Source organism: Hyperoodon ampullatus, assembly GCF_949752795.1.
Source record: "Hyperoodon ampullatus genome assembly, chromosome: 20".
Lineage (NCBI taxonomy): Eukaryota > Metazoa > Chordata > Mammalia > Artiodactyla > Ziphiidae > Hyperoodon > Hyperoodon ampullatus.
The window spans coordinates 15,722,053-15,741,132 of record NC_136933.1 but is presented as its reverse complement, the minus strand read 5'-3'; the positions used below and the strand labels follow the sequence as shown (position 1 = coordinate 15,741,132).

Here is a 19,080-nt window from a genome sequence, read left to right as displayed (position 1 = left end):
ATGAAAATATTTCAATGCCTAAAAATTTTGAATGATTTGCTTTTTGTCTTTTGTGGGACCTCACGTTTTCTTATTATCTAAGAGTAAGAGTTTACTAACTCTGTCATGTTAGAAATATTTTAAACAGATTTTAATATAAAATAGTAATTATAATCAATTGCTTTGTGATTCATAAAGATACTTAGCTCTATATGATAACTTTGTATATCAAATTCAAATTTACTTGTAAGAGGATCACCAACAGATTTTTAGGATTAATATTGTATCAATATGAGCTTAAATGAAAAGGATGCTGATTTCTTTTCTTACCAAGAATAAAAATCACCTGATTTTAGAGTGAATTTGCCTATTATTTATTACTGTTGCAAGCTTCACTCATTTTTGTTGTATGTCCTGATACATAATAATGAAACTTTTTTCTTCAGCTTGACCAAGAATGTTCCAATATTTGTTTGCACTATGGCCTACCCCACTGTGCCTTGCCCTCTTCATGTGTTTGAGCCAAGATACAGATTGATGATTCGAAGAAGTATACAGACTGGAACTAAACAGTTTGGGATGTGTGTCAGCGATACACAAAATGGGTATGCTTTTTATGTAAATATTTTTATTGATTCTGGAATTTTCTTTGAATATTGCTGAGAACTTGCATGCTTGTTGCTTGAACTTTGATATTAATTGGAGTTTTTCCTTTAGTTTTGCAGATTATGGTTGTATGTTACAAATTAGAAATGTACATTTCTTGCCTGATGGGAGGTCTGTGGTTGACACAGTTGGAGGAAAGCGGTTTAGGGTTTTAAAAAGAGGGATGAAAGATGGATACTGCACTGCAGACATTGAATATCTGGAAGATGTTAAGGTATTAAAAACTATTCTTTTTCAGCATGCTCTGGTATACTGTGTCCTAGGCATTGTACACGCATAAAGGCTGATAGGATCATTAACCAGTTCTTCCTGTCAGAGACCCTCATCAATACTTACACAGATTAGCTCCAAGTTACCTTTTCCTCATCTTGCTCTTAACCATCCTGAGTTCCAAGAGAACTTGGGAGACCAGCACCTAGATATATTGTTCATTTCTACTGGCTTGACAGCCAGCACAGTGCCTAGAATGTATGTGTGTATTCGCATGGTAATTGCTTAACAATAGCAGTGGATTCAATTGAACTTCCAATCCATGTAAGTTATGAAACCTGCTAATTCCTACCCTTTTAAACTGAATTTATTAGTAGTCAAAGCTGATGTAATCATCAGTAGATTGAACTTTGACGTAAAGGTAAACACATAAAATCCTTGAAGAATTGTTCTATATTAAGATATGCCTAAGATAACCTAAAACTGAACATAGCACCCAACTGTGTCTAACTTTAGGGCAACACAGATAAAGCACTGTCCGTATAATTGTTGGTGATATCTTACCTGTGGAGGGTTAGTGTGAAAATATTCTTGGATAGGGTTAATGCTGCCCTTTTGGTATTTCCAGTACCTACTCTAACCATCTGCAATTAGTTTAGGTACCAGAAAAATGATTTGTGGTACTGTAAATATCAAATGAAAGGCAACTTTCTTTGGAAGGGCATTAGAAAAACATAGATCTTACACTCTCACTTGTTCATTGATCTGTTTGAGCCCTTCATCTCAGTCAGCACTTATTCAGTGTTGGCATTAGGCATTTCTACAAACAGTGGCTCATTAAATTTTCAAAACGCTATGAGATAGCTAGCAGATGAGGAAAGAATTCAGGAGTATTAATTTGCCAAAGATCCTATAGGTAGTGTAAAAAAATAATTTAAAACCAGCTCTCTGGCTCCAAGGGCTATGTTTTATCATTATATCGTATTGCTTCTCTGCTGATAAACTTGATTAATCTGATATTACCTGTCCTATCTTATTATAAAGATGTTATGGGGAAAGTTTGCCTTGTGCAGTGAGCCAAAAGTATGAGTTGGAATTTTGAGTTGACTGATAGTCTGTGCCTTAGGAATATTTGGTTAATGGAATCATTTGCTAAAAGGTGATGTTCTTTGTAAAATAACCTTATTTTAGTTTTATGTAAATTTACATCTTCATATATTGGATTTGCTGATAAAATTCCTTGAGTATGTGGCTAAACTTATGACTATATATAAATATATGACAGTAAATTAGCATATTGAGAGTATTATGGATTTGATGTTTAGAAAACTGAATTCTCTATGTCATTGTGGTCTTGGCTAATAATTTTTCTTCATCTATATAATGATTTCTTGTTCATTCTGGAAAAGCTTCTCAAATTTGTTTTTTATATCAAAGTTGTTTTTTCCCTTGGTGTAGTAATTCTAATTTCTGTGACCTCTGATGTCATTTTAAATTCAGTTATTGCAATGAAATTCCTTAACTTTAAAAGCCTGCCTTTAAAGCTTCTGCCTACTTCTTAGCTCCTTTTTCTAACTCAGACTTTTATTTTTATCATTCCCTGTTTACTAGAGTTCATGGTTTGGTCCCTTGAATTTTGTAAAGGTAGAAAGCAGATACATTTTTTTGGTAATAGTTCTTAACAATTCACAAGTTTATTTTCTGGGTTTTTTTGTTTTGGGATCAAATTTTTTTTATTGAAGTATAGTTGATTTACAGTGTTGTTAATTTCTGTTGTACAGCAAAGTGATTCAGTTATACATATGTAGACATTGTTTTTTAATATTCTTTTCCATTATGGGTTTATCATAGGATATTGAGTACAGTTCTGTGCTATACAGTAGGGCCTTGTTGTTTATCCATTCTATATATAAAAGCTTACATCTGCTAACCCCAACTTCCCACTCTATCCCGCTCCCAGCCCCTTCCCCCTTGGCAACCCAACCACCAGTCTGTTATGTCTGTGATTGTGTTTCTGTTTTGTAGATAGGTTCATTTGTGTCATATTTTAGATTCCACATAAGTGATATCATATGGTCTTCTTTCTGACTTACTTAGTATGATAATATGATAATCTCCAGTTGCATCTAAGTTGTGGTTATTTCATTCTTTTTATGGCTGAGTATTATTCCATTGTGTATATGTACCACATCTTCTTTATCCATATTCCTCTTTCCACGGACATTTGTTTCCATGTCTTGGCTACTGTGAATAGTGTTGCTAAGAACATAGGGGTTGCATGTATCTTTTCAAATTATGGTGTTCTCTGGATATATGCCCAGGAGTGGGATTGCTGGATCATATGGTATTCTATTTTTAGTTTTCTGAGGAACCTCCATACTGTTTTCTATATGGCTGCACCAACTTACACTCCCTCCAGCAGTACAGGAGGGTTCCCTTTTCTCCACATCCTGCCCAGATTTGTTATTTGTAGACTTTTTAATGGTCTACACGGGCCATTCTGACCTGTGTGAGGTGGCACCTCATTGTAGTTTTGATTTGCATTTCTCTAATAATTAGTGATGCTGAGCAACTTTTCACGTGCCTCTTGGCCATCTGTATTTCTTCTTTGGAGAAATGTTTAATTAGGTCTTCTCCCATTTTGCAATGGGGTTACTTGTTTTCTTGTTGTTGAGTTGTATGAGCTACTTATATATTTTGGAAATTAAGCCTGTGTTGGTCACATTGTTTGCAAATATTTTCTCCCATTCTGTAGGTTGTCTTTTTGTTTTGTTTATGGTTTCCTTTGCTGTGCAAAGCCTTACAAGTTTAATTAGGTCCCATCTGTTTATTTTTGCTTTTATTTCTATTGCCTTGGTAAGAAAACATTGGTACAACTTGCGTCAGAGAATGTTTTGCCTATGTTCTCTTCTAGGAGTTTTACAGTGTCATGTCTTATGTTTAAGTCTTTAAGCCATTTTGAGTTTATTTTTGTGCATGGTGTGAGGGTGTGTTCTAACTTCACTGATTTACATGCAGCTCTCCAACTTTCCCAACACCCCTTGCTGAAGAGACTGTTTTTTCCCATTGTGTGTTCTTGCTTCCTTTATTGAAGATTAATTGACTGTAGGTGTGTGGGTTTATTTCTGGGCTCTACTCTGTGCCAGTGCCAGTACCACACTGTCTTTATATTATCCCACAGGTCTCTTATATTGCTTTCTTTTTTTTTTTTATTTGGCTTCCTGTCTGCTGTTCTGATTGGATAATTTCCATTATTCTATCTTGCAAATCACTTATTCTTTCTTCATTATTCATTCTGCTGTTCATTGCCTTTAGCTCAGCTTTTGTCTCTGCAAATGAGTTTTCTAATTTTTGTTTCTCTCTTATAGCTTCTAGCTCCTTTTTACAGTAATCTGCATTTCTGCCAATAGCCTTTCTTAATTCCTTCCATATTTTCATTACCTCCTTTCTGAACTCGGTGTCTGTTAGACTGAAGAGGTCAACGTCATTGTACTTTCAGGGGAATTCTCTTGGTCTTTTAACTGGGAGTATGGTTCCTCTGCTTCTGAATTATATTTCTCTTACTTTGTGAGTTTAGGAGAAACAATTATCTACTGTGGTCTGGGAGGGCTATTTATATGTGGGGCGTCCCTGTGTAGCATGTGTGGGTTTAATATACTTGGTGCGAGAATTGTTATACGCCTGTCACCTCTTTCCTCAGTGTGTGCCAGCTGTTATCCCCTTGATAGGGGTTGTGCAGATGCAGTCACTGGTGCCTGGCCCTGGGAGGGGAGGCGGAAGGTGGCTCGCACCCACTCCTGGAGTCTGGGAGGGAGGCAGTGGCAGCTTATGACAGAGTCTCAAGCACATGCAGGCAGTATCCTGCCCTCTGCGAGCACACACACAGGAAAAAGGCTACAATGGCAGGTCCCACCCCTCCCCTTGAGCACCCCCCAAACAATGACACCTGGCCTCTAAGGCGGCCCACGTTTCCTCCTCATACAGTCTCAGTTGCGGTTGCACCAGATTCTAGCTACCACCCCCAGGCTGTTTCCACACAGCCAACCCCAGTCCTCTTGCTGGGTCTGATCTCTGAAGCCTGAGTACCAGCACCCATCCCCGGCTGACGCACATCTCAGGCTGGGGAGCCCACAGTGGCAGCACTGACCATCTGTCCTCTCTCCACTCTGGCTGCCACAAACCAGCTGCTGTGTTCTCCAAGGTTCTGAAGCTTCCTACTGTCCTGGCCAATCTCCCTGCCGGTGAAGGGGCTTCCCAGGGTCTAGGAACCTTTCCTCTTTCCCAGCTCCCTCCCAGGGACACGGGTACCGTCCTGATTCCTTTCTCATTTTCTTTTTTTTCTGTCTTCTTTTTTTCCTACCTGGTGACATGGTGATTTTCTTGCCCTTTCAGCAGTCTCAGGTCTTCTGCCAGTGTTCAGTAGATATTCTGGGAGAATCATTCCACGTGTACTCATTCCACATGTAGATTTTTGATGTATTTGAGGGAGAAGGTGGGCTTCACATCCTACTACTTCACCATCTTGATCCCAGCCCCACAAGTTTATTTCTTGCTCATATCAAGACCAAGTCGAGAACCAAGTCAAGTCAAGTCTGGTCAAGTCCAAGACCAGAATTCTGGAATCTACGGCTCTTCTACCTTTCTGTTAAAATTTTTCATGTGGTAAAATAGACGACATAAAATTTACCATTTTAACATATGCAGTTCAGTGGCATTAAGCACATTCACATTGTTGTGAAAAACCAGATGCTTTTTCAACTTTGTTTTTTTCGTTTCAAATCCTTTAAAAATAAAAAGTATGTTCTTTTGTCTCTTGTGTGCCATAGTCTTTTTTTATTTTTATTTTTGGCTGCGTTGGGTCTTTGTTGCTGCACACGGGCTTTCTCTCGTTGCGGCAAGCGGGGGCCACTCTTCACTGTGGTGCACAGGCTTCTCATTGCGTTGGCTCCTCTTGCTGCAGAGCACAGGCACACAGGCTTCATTCGTTGCAGCACGCAGGCTCAGTAGTTGTGGCACACGGGCTTAGTTGCTCTGCAGCATGTGGGATCCTCCCGGAGCAGGGCTCGAACCCATGTACCCCGCACTGGCAGGCAGACTCCCAACCACTGCACCACAGGGGAAGCCCCTGTGCTATAGTCTTACCTTTTATACATCAGGATATTTTCAGAGTCCATTGTTGTTTTTTATTGAGTCATTCTTTAAGTAGGAAAGGCTGACTCAGGCCTGGTATTTGTTCAGATGCATTAATGTATGTGAAATATAGTGCTCCCTGGCATGGAGTGAGTGGGATATGAGTGTTAAAGAAATCAACATGAGATGGATGAGTTAATGTTCCATCTTCCCACCTGTGTTTTATGAGACTAGTCTTCTGGATCTTAAGCTGGAAGGCTGATACATTTAATTTTATATTTGCAGTTTGATGAACCAGTAGTCCAAAGGGCATACACAGGGGATGGAGGTAGCCACGGCCTTGGGCCTTTACAGCAGCAGCAGTTCATCATTGTATAATGAGTGTATAATGTATTCTCTCTCTTTTGAAGTTCTGGCTTTATATGCTGTTATTTGTTGCAGGTTTTTTTTTTTTTGACCCAGTTCCCCGGTAAAAGGTGTAATTATGCTTTTCCTCTGTCCTATTACTGCTTTTGCTATGGCATCTTAAATCTCCCCCAATCTTTCCTTTCATTGTAGCAACTGTATTCCTGGTTTTTTTGTTCTACTGCTTTCAAAGGCTTTTGATCCATAAAGATGAATTCCCAGTCCCTGTAGACCTTTATCTGAGAACTAACTCTCCATCTTACCCCTCCCAGTTAGGGGCTGTTAGTTGGGTTCTGCAGTGTTGCACTGCTAACTCAGCAAGGCTAGGTCAGCTATGCTGGGAGGTCAAGGCTTGCTGCCTTCTTAGTCTGGCCCATTGGCACTCTGTGAGGCAGAAATGTATGGTGTTTACTGCATGAGAATAATACTCTGATCCAGCACTGAAATAGGTATTCCCTATTTTTTTATGGTTTTTTTTTTCCATTTCTATAGGGATGGATGGGAAGATTAGACACAGACACCTTACTGACTGTTGTATTTCTAGGTTGAGAATGAAGATGAGATAGAGAACCTCCGACAGCTTCACGATTTGGTCTACTCTCAAGCCTGCAGCTGGTTTCAGAATTTAAGAGACAGATTTCGAAGCCAAATTCTTCAGCACTTTGGATCAATGCCCGGGAGGGAGGAAAACCTCCAGGTATGATGGCTTTGATATTGTTTCCAAAAGTCTCACTTTTTGTGTAAACCCAAATTGGTAGATTTTTTTTCTGTTATAAATTTATTTATTTATTTATTTTTGGCTGAGTTGGGTCTTTGTTGCTGCACGCGGGCTTTCTCTAGTTGCCAGGAGCAGGGGCTACTCTTCGTTGCGGTGCACGGGCTTCTCATTGTGGTGGCTTCTCATGTTGCGGACACGGGCTCTAGGCGTGCAGGCTTCAGTAGTTGTGGCACGTGGGCTTCAGTAGTTGTGGTCGCAGGCTCGGTAGTTGTGGTGCACGGGCTTAGTTGATCTGCAGCCTGTGGGATCTTCCCGGACCAGGGCTTGAACCTGTGTCCCCTGCATTGGCAGGCAGATCCTTAACCACTGCACCACCAGGGAAGTCCCGAAATTGGTAGGTTTTTAAGTTTCTTCATCTTTAGTTCTGCACATCTCCTTTGTCCCATCTTTAGATTCATGACCATATTCTCTAGCACAGGGGTATCCACTGCATCTTATATAGGAAGAGGATGGAAATGGTGTCAGCTGAGATGCGTATAGGAGCAAGTGCACAAGGAGAAAGCCCCCAGCTGAGGATTTTCCAGAGGGAGGGATAAGGAGTTAAAAATGGGACATGGGAGATAGGATCAAGATGGCAGAGGAGTAGGATATGGAGCTTACCTTCTCCCACAAACACATCACAATTACATCGACATGCGGAACGATTATCACAGAACATCTACTGAATGCTGGCAGAAGACCTCAGACTTCCAAAGGGGCAAGAAAATCTACACCTAACTGGGTAGGACAAAAGAAAAAAAGAGAAAGGAATTGGGATGGGACCTGCGCCCCTGGGAGGGAACTCTGAAAGAGGAAAGGCTTCTGGACACTGGGAAGTCCCCTCACCGGTGGGGAGATCAGCTGGGACAGAGGGAGAGCTTCAGAGACACGGAGAAGAGCACAACAACCAGTTTGCGGAGGGCAAAGCAGAGAGAGACCTGCACAGATGGTCGGTGCCACCAAGCACTCACCCACCTGAGACACTTGTCCGCTGGGGCAGGAGGGGGCTGGGTGCTGAGGCTCAAGCTTAGAGGCCAGACCCTGGGGAGAGGGCTGTGGTTGGCTGTGTGGAGACAGCCTGAGGGGGCTAGGGTGTAGGGCCCCACGACTGAGGGAATACGGGAAGAAACCTCAGACTGCCAGAGGGGCAAGGTGCCATTGTTGGGGGGGCGGTGCAAGGAGAGGTTCAGGACTGCCGTAGGAGCTTCCTTCTCTGAGCACGCACTCTCAGGCAACAGGGCACTGCCTACCTGAGCTCCAGGGGCGGGTGCAACTGCCACCTCAGACTCCAGAGGCAGGTGCAGACCACTGCTGCTGCTGAGGGTCCCACAACCACGTGCCAACTGCTGCCCCCTCCTCCCTGGCAGTGTGCATAAGCCACGCACCTGCACACCCCGATCCAGGGGACAACGGCCAGCACACGCTGAGGAAAGGGGCAACAGGCATCCAAACCAAGAACAGCCCTCATGCCAAAAAATTATTAAACCCACACAAGCTACATAGGGATGCTCCCGCATATAAATAGCCCTCCAAGACTACAGTACATAATTGTTTCTCCTAAACTGACAGAATAAGAGAAATACAAGTAAAATGAAGACACAGAGAGACCACTCCCAGTTAAAAGACCAAGAGAATTCCCCTGAAGGAACAATGAAACAGACCTCTTCAGCCTAATAATAGATACCGAGTTCAAAAAGGGAGGTAATGAAAATACTGGAGGAATTAAGAAAGGCTATCGACAGAAATGCAGATTACTGTTAAAAGAAACTAGAAGAAAGAGCCAAGAAAAATTAGAAAATTCATTTGCAGAGATGAAAGCTGAGCTAAAGGCAGTGATAGCAGAATGAATAATGAAGAAAGAATAAGTGATCTGCAATATAGAATAATGGAAATTACCCAATCAAAACAGCAGACAGGAAGCCAAATGAAAAAAACAAAAAAGGAAGCAATGTAAGAGACCTGTGGGATAATATAAAGCTGGCCAATCTATGCATAGTAGGGATTCCAGAGGGGGAAGAAAGAGAAAAAGGGATTGAAAATGTATTTGAAGAAATTATGGCTGAAAACTTCCCAAACCTAAAGAAGGAAACATATCCAGCTACAGGAAGCACAGAGGGGGCGTCCCAAACAAGAGGAACCCAAACAGACCCACACCAAGACATACTATAATTAAAATGGCATAAGTTAAAGAGAGGCTTCTAAAGGCAGCAAGAGAAAAACAGAGTTAATTACAAGGCAACTCCTGTAATTCTATCAGCTGATTTCTCTACAGAAACATTGCAGGCCAGAAGGGAGTGGCAAGATATATTCAGAGCCCTGAAAGGGGAAAACCTGCAACCTGGGGTTCTCTACCCAGCAAGATTATCAGTTAGGATAGAAGGCGAGATAAAGAATTTCTCAGACGAGCAAAAACTAAAAGAATACAGCAATACTAAACTTATCTTAAAAAATTATTGAAAGGTCTTCTCTAAATAAAAAAGCAGCAAGAAGATATAGGAAGGAGGAAATCACAATTGGAAAGTAAATAAACTAGCCAGTATACACATCAAAAAGAAAATAAAAAACCCCTATTTGTGAAAGCAACAATAAACACAAGGAATAGCAAAAGGATAAACATTAAGATGTAAAAAAGGACATCAAAACCATAAAATGTAGAGAAGGAAAGTAAGAAAATGTAGATTCTTTAAGAATGTGTTTGAGCCTACATGACTATCAGTCTAAAGCAAGCACATATAGGAAGGGGTTAACATACTTGAAAAACAGGGCAACCACAAATCAAAAGCATACAATAGATTCACAAAACCCAAAAAGAGAACACAAGCATAAAATAAAAGGAAATCATCAAACCACAAAAAGAAAAAAAAAAAAGGATAAAAGAAACAAAGAATCAACTGGAAAGCAAGGTTTAAAATGGCAATAAATACACATGTATCAATAATTACCTTAAATGTCAATAGACTGAATGTTCCGATCAAAAGATAGTTTCAGATTGGATTAAAAAACAAGAGTCTATAATATGCTGCCTACAAGAGAGCCACCTTAGGGCAAAGGACACACATAGACTGAAAGTGAGGGGATGGAAAAAAAGGTATTTCATACAAACGGAAATGACAAGAAAGCAGCAGTTGCAATACTCGTATCAGACAAAATAGACTTTGAAACGAAGGCCATAAAAAAAGGCAAAGAAGGACACTATATAATGATAAAAGGATCAATATAAGAGGAGGATTATGCGCTCATCAACATATATGCACCTAAATACATAAAGCAAATACTAACAGATAAAGGGAGAAATTGATGGGAATACAATAATAGTAGGAGACTTTTAACACCCCACTCACAATAAATGGACACATCTTCTAGACAGAAAATCAATAAGGCACAGAGATCCTAAATGATACAACAGTGAGACTTAATTGATATTTCAGGACATTATATCCCAAAAAAACCCAGAATACACATTCTTTTCAAGTGCACATACTAGAGCACAAAACTAACCTCAAAAAATTTAAGAGTATAGAAATTATTTCAAGCATTTTCTCTGACCACAACAGCATGAAACTAGAAATCAACCACAGGAAAAGAAATGAGAAACAATTACATGGAGACTACTAAAAAAACCATTGGGTCAACGAGGAAATCAAAAATTAAATTTAAAAATACCTTGAGACAAACAACAATGAAAACACAGTCATACAAAATCTATGGGATGCAGCAAAAGCAGTTCTTAGAACAAAGTTCATAGCAATACAGGCCTTCCTCAAAAAACAAGAAAAATCTCAAATAAACAACCTAACCTATCACCTAAAAGAATTAGAAGAAGAACAAAACCTAAAGCCAGCAGAAGGAAGGAAATAATAAAGATCAGGGAGGAAATAGAGGTTAAAAAATATAGAAAAAAATCAATAAAACCAATAGCTGGTTCTTTGAAAGGATAAACAAGATTTTCAAACCTCTGGCCTGGCTCACTGAGAAAAGAGAACCCAAATAAAATAAGAAATGAAAAAGAAATCTCAACCAATATGCCAGCAACTTTGACAAATTTGACAACCTAGATGAAATGGACAAGTTTCTACATACAACCCACCAAAACTGAATCAAGAAGAAATAGATAATTTGAACAGACTGATCACCAGAAGTGAAATAGAATGTGTAATTTAAAAAAAAAAAAAAAAGAAAGAAACTCCATACAAAGAAAAGTCCAGGGCCAGATGGCTTCACAGGTGAATTCTACCAAACATCCAAAGAAGAACTTATACCAATTCTCAAACTCTTCCAAAGACTGAGGAGCGGGGAACATTCCCAAGGACATTCTGTGAAGCCACTGTCACCCTGATACCAAACCAGATAAAGACACCACCAAAAAAAAAAAAATTACAGGCCAATATCTTTGATGAATATAGATGCAAAAATTCTCAACAAAATATTAGCGAACTGAATCCAGCAACACATAAAAAAGATCATACACCACAACCAAGGGGGAGTCATCCCAAGTTCACAAGGATGGTTCAACATATGCAAATCAATCAATGTGATACACCACATCAAGAAAAGACAAAAACCACATGATCATCTCAATAGATGCAGAAAAGCATTTGACAGTATTCACCATCCATTCATGACAAAAACTCTTACCAAAGTGGGTATAGAGGGAACATATCTCCATATAATAAAAGCTATTTATGACAAACCCACAGCCAGTATAATACTAAATGGTGAAAAGCTGAAAGCCTTCCTGCTAAAATCTGGATCAAGACAAGGATGCCTGCTCTCACCTCTTCTATTCAACATAATATTGGAAGTCCTAACCACAGCAATCAGACAAGAAATAAAAGGTATCCAAATTGGAAAGGAAGAGGTAAAATAGTCAGTATATGCAGATGACATGATACTCTATATAAAAAACCCTAAAGACTCCACACAAAAGTTACCATATCTAATAAATGAATTCAGCAAAGTAGCAGGATACAAGATTAACATACAGAACTCGGTTACATTTCTTTACACTAACAATGAAATATCAGAAAGAGAATGTAAAAATCAATACCTTTTAAAATTGCACCAAAAAATAAAATAAAGGACTAAAGAGAATTTAAAGAAATGGCAAGATATCTCATACTCTTGGATTGGAAGGATTAATATTGTTAAAATGGCAATGTTACCTAAAGCAATCTACAGATTTAATGTGATCCCTATCAAATCACCCATGAAATTTTTCACAGAACTAGAACAAATAATCCAAAAATTTATATAGAACCATAAAAGACTCAGAATTGCCAGAGCAATCCTGAGGAAAAAAAACAAAGCAGGAGGCATAACTCTCCCAGACTTTAGACAATACAACAAAGCTACAGTCATCAAAACAGTGTGGTATTGGTACAGAAACAGACATACAGATCAATGGAACAGAATAAAGAAATAAACCCATACACCTACAGTCAATTCATCTGCAATAAAGGAGGCAAAAATATAAAATGGGAAAAAAATGGTCTCTTCAGCAAGGGGTGCTGGGAAAGTTGTACAGCTGTGTGTAAATCAGTGAAGTTACAACACACCCTCACAGCATGCACAAAAGTAAACTGAAAATGGCTTAAAGACTTAAGACAACACCATAAAACTAGAAGAGCATAGGCAAAACATTCCCTAACACAATTTGTACCAGTGTTTTCTTAGGTCAGCCTCCCAAGGCAATAGAAACAAAAGCAAAAATAAACAGATGGGACCTAATCAAACTTACAAACCTTTGCACAGCAAAGGAAACCATAAACAAAACGAAAAGACAAACTACAGAATTAGAGAAAATATTTGCAAGTGACGTGACTGACACAGGCTAATTTCCAAAATATGTAAGCAGCTCATACAACTCAACAACAAAAAAACAAACAACCCAATCAAAAAATGGGCAGAAGACCTAAATAGGCATTTCTCCAAAGAAGAAATACAAATGACCAATAGGCACATGAAAAGATGTTCAACATAGCTAACAGAAAAATGCAAATCAAAACTACAATGGGGTACTACCTCACACAGGTCAGAATGACCACTATTATAAAGGCCACAGGGCTCTGCTCTGCCAGTGGTTAAGAATCTGCCTTCTAATGCAGGGGACACAGGTTCGATCCCTTGTAGGGGAACTAAAATCCCACATGCCACGGGGCAACTAAGCCCATGTGCTCTAGAGCCCGCGCCCCACAACTAGAGAGCCTGCGTGCTGCAACTGCTGAGCCTGTGCACCACAAGTACTGAACCCGCACACCATAACTAGAGAGAAGCCCACACGCCACAATGAAAGATCCCACATGCCCCAACTAAGACCCCATGCAGCCAAATAAATAATATTTTGTTTTTTTTTAAAAAAAAGGCCCCAAATAACAAATGCTAAAGAGGGTATGGAGAAAAGGGAACTCTCCTACACTGAAGGTGGGAATGTAAGTTGGTGCAGCCACTACGGAAAACAGTATGGAGGTTCCTCAAAAAGCTAAAAGTAGAGTTGCCATATGATCCAGCAATCCCACTCCTGGGCACATATCCAGACAAAACTTTAATTCAGAAAGATACATACATCCCTATGTTCATAGCAGCACTATTCACAATAGCACATGTCACAAGACATGGAAACAACCTAAATGTCCATCGATAGAAGAATGGATAAAGAAGATGTGGTACATATATATATATACAATGAAATACTACTCAGCCAGGACAAAATAATGCTATTTGCAGCAACATGAATGCAACTAGAGATTACCATACTAAATGAAGTAAATCAGAAAGAGTAAGATAAATACTGTATGATATCACTTATATGTGGAATCTAAAATATGGCACAAATGAACCTATCATGAACCTGAACCTATCTACAAAACAGAAATGGACTAGCAGACATAGAGAGCAGACTCACTGTTGCCAACGGGGAGGTGGGGAGGGAGAGGGATGGACTGGGAGTTTGGGGTTGGTATATGCAAACTGTTATATTTAGAATTGATAAACAACAAGGTCCTAATGTATAGCACAGGGAACTATATCCAATCTCCTGAGATTAACCATAATGGAAAAGAATATAAAAAAAGAATGTATATATGTGTATAATTGAGTCACTTTGCTTTACAGCAGAAATTAACACAACATTGTAAAACAACTATACTTCAATTAAAAAATAAAAAATGAAAAATAAAAGGGGACATGGTACCGTCTAGTAAATTATGCCTATGAGACAGCTATGTCTTCGAGCCGCTTAGCTTTGCTGTTATTCTTTGAGAGTTGAGAGATGTATCATTTTCTATACTTTTAAAAAATCTTGTCACCTCTTCTGTTATCCCCAGCTTTTTACCCTGCCACTTTAATTCATTTTTATCCCTTCACGTTTTATACTTCACTCCTCCTGAAACTATCGTTCTTATGGTCTTGATCTGGAATTTAGGGTTCACATTTAAGTTGAATCTAATTAGCACACAGCAGGTGCCTTCTGGTCAGGCAGAGCACCGCAAGAGGCTAAAGAAACGTTCCTGTCCTGGAGACCCACCAAAGCATTAGGCATAAGCAGTTTCGAATTGAGTTGGATACAGTGTTCGTGATCAGATGGGAACAGATTACATAAAGGAATGGCTCTAAATGAATATCAGATGGACAGAGAATTGATCCCCCTGTGATGGACACTGTCTCTCATTCCAGTTTTCAAAGGTCAGCCTACATCTGTCTGAATCTCAATTGAATCCTTCACCTGAACTCGAAATTTCAACATCACATCATCTCCAAATTGAGTTCTCATTCTGTGTCCAGCATAATATCAGTTGCCACGTGTTTGTTTTATCCTGGCTACCTGCATCTGATTGAACTTGATAGAAACAGCTTTTGATGAGCACGGAATTGAATAAGTACATTTTAAATGTTAACAAACCAACTTGTAGAAAATTTCAACATTACTTTCCAGTCACCTCCACCGCCCTCACTTTTATTATGCAGTCCTCTTCCACTGCTTTCAGTTAGTCATATTGTATGAGTCAGGATTCAGTCAGGAAAACAAAAGCAGCCACTCTATATATCCCAGGAGTGAAGGGTTTATTGTCGGAATTAAAGTTGACACCCCCATTGGGAGAGCTGGAGGAGGGAGGATCAGATCAGGCCATCGTCAGCAGAGCTCAGGGACTCTCTTCCTGACACAGTGGAGCACGGGCTCAGGACTTGAGGGGAAGCTGCTGTCATCCTTAGGAATCCTAGGGCAGTCCCCACCAGTGTCTCAGTTTGCAGTAGTGGAGCAGGTGGTTTTCAAGAATGCTCTGGAAAGCTTCTGCAAATCTCACATCTGCTCACACTTGGCAACAGCCTCCAGAGAACAATGGCTTCCTCTCCCAACTTCCAAATCTTGAAAGAGTGCCTCTCATTGGTCATGTTTAACTTGGAACCACCCCCCCACATGGGAGGAGGGGATCCTGGGAAATGTAGTTTCTGATGTACGGAAGGTGGCAGTGATGCTGAGTTGACAACAGGCAGGACACAGATAAGTCCAGTTTGATTCTAGGAGGAGCTTATTGATGTCAACTTATGTCACAGCTCCTTTTGTCATTCTGAAACTTCATGTTTTAGGTTCAGTAAAAAGCAATTCAGTGTGTAGTAAAGGTGGCTTAAACATTCTTGTATATAAATTCCTAATTCATTCCATAGCCAGTAGTCAGCCCTTGCAACATCAGATGAAGTTCTTTGCTGGAGATATGTTTATTTCTCAAATGAAACTGGAAGCTGAGACTTTTCTTATATCCTTCCTAGGATTCCACAATTCTTTGAAGACATTTAAAAATATCAATTAACTTGTCTTAATATTTTATTTATTTATTTTTTTTGGCCATGCCGCATGGCATGCAGGATCTTAGTTACCCGACCAGGGATCGAACCCATGGCCCCTGCATTGGAAGTGCAGAGCCTTAACCACTGGACCACCAGGGAAGTCCCTTAGTGTTTTAAATATATATTTTAAGAAAGCAGTTCTCAATTGGGGACAGTTTTGCCCCTGTGGGACATTTGGCAATATCTGGGGACGACTTTGACCATCAGAACTGGGGGAGGAGCTACTGGCAGCTAGTAGACAGGGGTCAGAGATGTGCTAAACATGCTACCGTGCACAGGACAGTCTCCGTAACACAGAATGTCCAGCCCCAGAAGCCAGTAGCCTGAGACTGAGATACCCTGTTTAGGTCGGTGAAGAGGAAGGAGTGCTGGCTGTAAGGCAGGTCTGGATTATTAGAATCTTGGCTCTGCCACGTATGAGCTGAGATATCTTGGACAATTTGTATTATATTTAAGCTTCAGTTTCCCCATTTTATATGGGCATAATAGTGCCCTCCTTACATGACTGATAAAGGATTTGAGATAGCCATTCTGACAGGTGTGAGATGATAGCTCACTGTGGTTTTGATTTGCATTTCTCTGATGATTAGTGATGGTGCCATATCACCTCATACCTGTAAAAATGGATACTGTCAAGAGGACAAGAATAACAAGTATTAGTGAGGATGTGGAGAGAAAAGGAAATACTCGTGCGCTGTTGGTGGGAATGTAAATTGGTGCAGCCACTGTGGAAAACAGTATGGAGTTTCCTCAAAAAAATTAAAAATTGTACTATCATGAGATCCAGAAATGCCACTCCTTAGTATATATCCAAGGAAAATGAAAACACTAATTTGAAAAGATACATGCACCCCAGTGTTCATAGCAGCATTATTTACAATTGCTAAGATATGGAAACAACCTAAGCCCATCAACAGAAGAATGAATAAAGATGTGGTGTGTGTGTGTATCTACAATGGAATGCTACTCAGCCATAAAAAAGAATGAAATTTTGCCATTTGTGACAACATGGATGGACCTGGAGATTATCCTACTAAGTGAAATAAGTCAGAAAGACAAATACTGTATGTTTTCACTTCTATGTGGAGTATAAAAAATAAAACAAATGAACAAACATAACAAAACTGAAACAGACTCACAGATACAGAAAACAACTTGTGGTTACCAGAGGGAAGTGAAGGAGGAGGAGAGGCAAAGGGGTGAAGGGGATTAAGAGGTACAAACTACTAGGTATAAAAGAGGTAAGTTACAAGGATGGAAAGTGCAGCACAGGGAATAGAGTCAACAGTTTATAATAACTTTATATGGAGGAATAATCTATAAAAATACTAAATCACTATGTTGCACACCTGAAACGAACGGTATTGTAAGTCAACTATACTTCAATTAAAATTTTTTTAAGTTAGAAAAAGAATCTGACACCATAAAATGCTCAATACAGATTAGCTTGCTGGTGGTTTTTTAGTGCTGTAATTATATAAATATTTGTTTTATTAACAGTATACAATGTGGATTCTTTTTAGGCAATCCCTAATGGACCCGCCTGGTGTTGGTGGCTTCTTGCCGTCCTTCCCGTCGACCCCCGCTATCAGCTGTCGGTTTTATCAATGAAGTCTTTGAAAGAACGGCTGACAAAGATACAGCATATACTGACTTATTTTTCTAGAGACCAATCTAAGTAACCAACTGCTTGGATCTTCCTCTAAAATTACCCTAATCTGGCTGTGGTGACGGCCAGATTGTCCGCTGCCTTTGCACATCCAGTGCTGGTTTGAGAAATGTAATGAAACTGTTTTTTTTTTTTTCTTTTTCCTTCAACCTCCTGAATCATGTGGTTCTGCAAACAAATACCTTCAACTAGGATTTAGACCACTAAGAACTTGCACAGAAAAACACACACTAAATGTGTGTTAAACCTCTACATTGTGATGAAGTTGCACTATGTACCATACTCTAAATGAGAACTCTGTGTGTGTGTGTGGGTGCGTGTGTGTGTGTGTGTGTGTGTGCGTGCGCGCCCGTGTGGGTAGTATGGGTGCATTTTCTCTGGCTTTAAAATTTTAAAAGAAAAAAAAAAGCCATAGAGAGCAGAACTTGCCGAGGGTCATTTATTGCCCAAGTTTACAACGGTAGCGATACAAGTTTTTGCAAATTGAATTTGCCTCAGATTTCTCTGTCCTGATGCTTAATTTGCACAAGTACGTAAGCTATGGTATTGAGTATCACTCTTTGTCGGAAATACCGCTCTTGCTGAACTGTCTTGACCATTGACTAGGACACAGTTTCTTATTTATGTAAATACTTGCATCCCAATAGCCAACAGGCATCGGATGCAGAACCTAGAGCCAGTTTTCAGGAACAATTGCAAACCTGACTTGGTACTGTGCATCTATTCATAAAACACTTAAAACTGTGAAAATATGGTTTACACTTAACTGTACATAAAGGTAAATGGAGAACTCAGTTCAGTACCAGTTAGTTTGTACATTTTAGGGGGGCTTTTCACATTAACTGCCCATCTATGTAATTTATAGTTTGACATGATATGTTTGTTTTAAAAAATTACATAGTATAAACCCATTAAGGATCTAAGGGAAGAGAAGAAGCTTAATGTAGAACTAAGCTTTTAAAGTATGTTGGTTTTTTTTTTTTTTAATTCTCGTCTTGGTGCAAATGTTAGTTATGCCTTATTCACATCACAGTTAGATCACCATGCTGTGACATGGTCTGTATTCATGCTGCCCTAGATACTTTTGTAATTATTTGTTGCAGACTTGTGACTGTCCCTCTTAACTTTCTTTTATGTAAGTAATTTGTAAAAGTTTCTTAAAAATTTTGCTTTTGCTTATTTAATTTTGAATAAAAGCTAAATTCATAATATTTTTTCTTCTTAATGATTAGGTTAATGTCAAAAAAAGATCAGCGGAGGAATCAAGCTACATAGAGTAGAGAACAGATGAGTTTTGCCTACTGTTTTGTGCTGTAAGATGTAAGCTATAGCTTTCAAAAAAAAATTTTTTTTTTTTTTTGGTCATCTTTTGACCAAACAATCAAGTGTCTTAAGGAAAGTTTAGGCGTAGAACCATCCTCTA

The 19,080-nt window shown here is 39.4% G+C and overlaps 1 protein-coding gene across 1 annotated transcript in view; it reads left to right on the top strand.

Moving 5' to 3' along the window:
* Window positions 1-18,860, top strand: part of LONRF1 (LON peptidase N-terminal domain and ring finger 1) — a gene marked incomplete at its 5' end in the record, with an annotated part of 45,771 nt that extends 26,911 nt beyond the window's left edge. Inside the window, 4 exons of the mRNA XM_079726585.1 lie at window positions 426-584; window positions 697-859; window positions 6,935-7,087; window positions 17,512-18,860. Of these exons, the coding sequence (XP_079582711.1) occupies window positions 426-584; window positions 697-859; window positions 6,935-7,087; window positions 17,512-17,670 (634 nt within the window). The 3' untranslated portion in view covers window positions 17,671-18,860. The remainder of the gene's footprint in view (window positions 1-425; window positions 585-696; window positions 860-6,934; window positions 7,088-17,511) is intronic.
* Between the last annotated feature and the right edge of the window lie 220 nt (window positions 18,861-19,080).